This window comes from Adiantum capillus-veneris, chromosome 21 (genome assembly GCF_014529385.1).
Source record: "Adiantum capillus-veneris isolate H3 chromosome 21, ASM1452938v2, whole genome shotgun sequence".
NCBI classification, from domain to species: Eukaryota; Viridiplantae; Streptophyta; class Polypodiopsida; order Polypodiales; family Pteridaceae; genus Adiantum; species Adiantum capillus-veneris.
The window spans coordinates 32,733,525-32,738,211 of record NC_140951.1 but is presented as its reverse complement, the minus strand read 5'-3'; the positions used below and the strand labels follow the sequence as shown (position 1 = coordinate 32,738,211).

General features: G+C 42.5%; 1 protein-coding gene across 1 annotated transcript; it reads left to right on the top strand.

Moving 5' to 3' along the window:
- The first annotated feature begins 308 nt into the window (after positions 1 to 308).
- Positions 309 to 2,676, top strand: LOC147430748 (7-deoxyloganetin glucosyltransferase-like). Its single transcript, XM_086494445.1, has 2 exons — positions 309 to 1,123; positions 1,273 to 2,676. The coding sequence occupies exons 1-2, from the start codon at positions 487 to 489 to the stop codon at positions 2,232 to 2,234; spliced, it is 1,599 nt and encodes a 532-aa protein (XP_086350571.1). The 5' UTR covers positions 309 to 486; the 3' UTR covers positions 2,235 to 2,676.
- Positions 2,677 to 4,687: the final 2,011 nt, after the last annotated feature.

Below are 4,687 nucleotides of genomic sequence, written 5' to 3'. Positions count from 1 at the left end.
CATACATTCTGTCAAAATGGTCTCACCATAGAAAAAGCGATGATGTCTAATGATGTCTAAACATAGTTAGGCCCGGTTCAGACTAGACGGAGGAAAAGCCTCGCATAGGGGCGTGTAGGTGGAATGGCGAATGCTGGTTCACTACAACAAAAATACTCTTCCTCCGGGCCCGCCTTTCCCGGGAAGAGCTGCTCGCTTCTCACAGCCCCTCAATCTTTTATGCGGTAGAATTGCAGCAGAGCTTTCTTCCGCCGGCCTAGTCTGAACCGTGCCTTAGTTTACAAAGTCCACACCCTTTTGGAGGTTTACGGGTTACAAACGTCTGTGAATCCCCGCCCTCGTAGCTACTGAGGCAGCGATTTCATCGAGCCTTTGGCTCTTTCACACGCACGCACATGAGGACGCAGGCGTGCACATAGATTTTCAGCTCACGCTTGGAGAGCAAAATCGTCGAGGGAGATCTACAGCTCGCAGGCGACGGAAGCCATGAGTAAGACGCTGGAGTGTAAGCTCCATGTTGGCGTGCCACATGCAGAGGAGGAACCAGCGCTTGGCCCCAAGCAAGAGCAGCCCATGATGCATATAGTGATGGTGCCATACCCTCTGCAGGGCCAGATCAACCCCATGATGCAGTTTGCCAAAGCTCTCATTGCTAAGCACAGCGTCAAAGTCTCCTTCATCAACATTAAGCATCACCACGACCGCATGCAAAAGGCACGCTCCCTGTCATCAGCACATGACAGCATGATAGCCAGCAGCAGAAGACATGTGCAGAGTAGAGACGAGCTTCAAGAAAGGCTTGAATTCTTGTGGGTAGACAACGGGTTGCCCAATGATTTTGACTACACAGACATCAGGGCAAAGATCCGCGACTTCCACTTCGCAACCCTAAACATGAAGGGTCCCTTGAAGCAAATTCTTGAAAGGTTGAACCAGAAGAGCCCATCCATCTCTTGTGTGATGTTTGGGTCCTTCTGCTCCTGGGTTCACACTATTTCGGCGGAACTTGGGATACCGAGCGTCTTCTTTTGGTCACAGTCTATGGCAGTCTTGTCCATTTATTATCACGCCCCTCTGCTGGATGCCAATGGCCTTTTCCCTTACAAGAAACACGCTACCTCAGGTATGCTTCTCTTTCAGGCTTTTCAACTGTGCAAGTTGGAACTTTCATGTGAGGTAAAGGGGAACATGTTCTGCGGGGTCATATCGATTCTTTCAAGGTTCTTTCCTGCCAGTTGATGCTAATGCTCTTGCTTTGCCAATACTTCTCAGATCCTGCTGTAGAACAAGAGGTGTCCCATGATACTTGTAAGTTGGTGTCTTATCTTCCTGGTGTGCCTCCTCTTCATCCCTCCGACATCCCCACCTTACTTCATGTCGATGGCCTCTCCGACCCTGTTTATGTTATGCTTAGAGAGCATCTTAGTGTCCTTCAAAACTGCCAAGGCATCATCATTAACTCATTTGAAGAGCTTGAGAGGGATGCTTACCAGGTAATACAAAAAGAGCTTCCCTTTCCAGTCACACTTGCAGGTCCCTTAATCCCCTCTGCTTTTCTAGAAGGGGATGTGAGTGACGCCAGTGTCGGGGCGAGCTTACTTGAGGAGAATATTGAGTGCATTGATTGGCTCAATCACCAAAGGAAGCAATCGGTATTGTATGTCTCTTTTGGGAGTTTGTTGAACCCTTCCCCCGAAGATCTAGCAACCATCGCCAATGGAATCAAAAACAGTGAACAGCCGTTTTTGTGGGTAATAAGGCCTAGATCTTCTATCAGGAATGTGGCTAGCATTTTGCCCGAAGGATTCATGGATGACACTAAGGAGCTAGGGCTAATCATCCCATGGGCTCCACAACTGCAAGTACTTTCGCATCCGTCTGTTGGTGCGTTTCTAACACATTGTGGGTGGAATTCGACGCTAGAGGCTTTGAGCATGGGGGTGCCTATGATCTGTTGTCCTCTCTTTACAGACCAGCCTACAAATTCTGCTTATATGTGTAAGTTTTGGAAGATAGGGATAGCACTCAAGAGGCATGTTGACGACTCACTAAGAATTTTGGATGTAGAAAGGGTGGTGAAAACTGTGTTATTAGAGAAAGAAGGAGAGGAAATGAGGAAGAGAGCTGTTGAGCTCAGGGAAGATGCAAAGAGGGCAATAAGAGCACAAGGGTCTTCTTGTATTCACATGGAGGAGTTCATCCAAACAGTGAGGAGTCATAGAAATGGGAAGTGACCATTCAAAGGCTCACATGAATATACATGCATAGGATCATCACTCACATGCTCCCGTTTTAATGACAATTACATTAGCACACATCAGTTTAGTCTGGAGCCTTGCATGGAAAGGACTGCTCATATAAATTAAGTACTTGTAGCACAAGGCGATGAAGCCCCTGCGTTGCATGCGATAGTGAATTCCCTTCCTAATCAGATACAATTCCTTTCCATGACTTTCCAAAAAGAAATTTGAGAAAGTTTGAGCACTATTATGTATTGGCTTTCTAATACAAGCCTAAGGGAGGAATTGAGATAGGCATACATTTGAAACTATTTGTAAGCTTTTATACTTATTGGACTTGCATTGCCTTTGCATGTGCAACATTGAAGTCTTCGTTGATTTTAGTTTGTAAATGGGTCCTTTCATATAAGAGCAGTATATGACTTCCTTTTGGGTTTATATGAGGCCTCTCTAAGCATGGAACTCCCCTCATATGACTTCCTTTTTGGTCCACATAAGGCCTTAGTAAAGTATTGAACTATTGGCAGCAATTGCGGATTGCTCGATAAACTTTGTTGAAGATGGCAGCTTGCATGTTTTCCTCCCTTTTCTTGTAAGAGGGTCATTAACTAAGCATTGTCTTAGCTATAGTTGGTCATTGTGAGAGAGAGCTTGCATTTGTTGTCCTATTTCTCTAAAGATGGATAGGGTAAAGGGGCCAGTATAAGGCCACCGAACTTGTTAAGCCCAGATCTCCCGTCTCCAAACTCAATCATAACGATGAGTGGTTCATTTGATTCATCTCGTTGAGAGCTTAATGATCTTAGGTTTTTTGACAATTGGAGCCGGAAGTTATAATTTCATTTGTGCAATCCCATTTCACAAAAATGGGTGTGAAAAGGGAGACACACAAACCCCAAAAGAGAGACGTGGGTGCCAACAAGGCTTGAACTCACCCATTGCCCAATGAAAAGGCTTCAATTCAAATAAGTTGATTGTCCAACATCCTTTTGAATTGTACAAAATAGATCCAACTTTGTCTTAGTATTGGGGGTGTCATTGTCCTTTCTTTGGGGGGTGCCTTTTTTATTGGCCCCCTCACCCTATTGGGTAGTGAGTCACACACACACACACATCTCTTATGTAGGCCATCGTAACTTTTCACTTGGTTTGTTTTAGTGTTTAAGAATGTCAACTTGACCATTCGCCTTGTTATAAATAGTTTTTGCCGTTCTTTGTCACCATCTTAGTGGCCCCAAACAAATTTGACCGAATCAAGCAACTTTGGGTAACCCTTGATCGGGTTATAGAAGAAAATTGCGACCTCAAAGCTCATCTTAGCAAGTTTGAGGATTGATTTGACTCCATGGTCAATCTTGCCACCAACAAAGTGAAGGAAGTTGAATTGAAGGCCACCCAAGCCCACTCGGCAACATTTGCAAAGATGAAGACATGTGTGACAATAGAGCGAGGACTCCAAGAAGAAAAATTCTCTAAGGTCTACATTGGTTGGCTACCCCAAGCATGTGGCACGACCAAGAACAACTTCTTGAAGCACATCAACTTCATCAAACAGACCCTCAAGCTAGTTAAGCTCGACTACAACATGATAGATATCACCTTGAGAGGTGTGGCAAGCTCATACCAGGAACGCATGCGATTCCTTGAGTTCAAGAGTAGGGACGGTCGGCTTAGGCTTCTCCAACAATCACGTCTTCTTAACACTGGCCCTGTAATCGGACACTCAAGTGTCCTATTTTTCCAACAACTTGTCATAAAATTATTTAGTGAAGATAGAAAAAAGATTTATAGTTGCCAAGTGTAAAATCTATCACCATTGAACTACCCCATTGTGCTTATGGAGAGATCTTAACTATTGGTTAATATACAACGCAAGTGTCTATCTCTTCACAATTGAAATTTATTAACGAACACATAAAACATTTACTTCATCTAAATTTTCAATGTCTTATGATGAGTATATACTAGATCTATAACTCTATTACATAAGGTGACTATTTGATGGTTATGCAAGTCACATTTGGTCATTTATGTCATATCCCAAAAACTGCACTTACTAAAATTATTATTATTTATTTATCAAAGATTAGCCTTAAAATAAAGTACACTTGTGGATTTTTCCATTCATCTCACTTATTTGTATTATAAATATTTCATAAGGACACAATTGGGGAGTTTATGTACACACTTTCATTAGTTTTTCATAGCAATGTTTTTTTTGCAAGAAATTACGTACTATAATTTTTTTTTAATGAGCTTAAGTGACAAAAATTCATGTGAGTTTGAAACCTTAAAAAATGCTTAGTTCATGGGTATTGGTCTATAGATACATTATAGACCTAATGAAAGAGGCCTTGCAAGACCAAAACTTTTTTCTTTCTCAACCTTTTCAAAGTTTGGATTTTTAATTATAAATTATATTAAATCTCTCATAACTAAGTTATGAA

Excerpts from the sequence above, each read along its gene's own strand:
- LOC147430748 (XM_086494445.1), top strand. The coding sequence starts at position 487 with ATGAGTAAGACGCTGGAGTGTAAGCTCCATGTTGGCGTGCCACATGCA. Across the intron at positions 1,124-1,272 it reads CAAGAAACACGCTACCTCAG|ATCCTGCTGTAGAACAAGAG; the intron begins GTATGCTTCTCT and ends AATACTTCTCAG.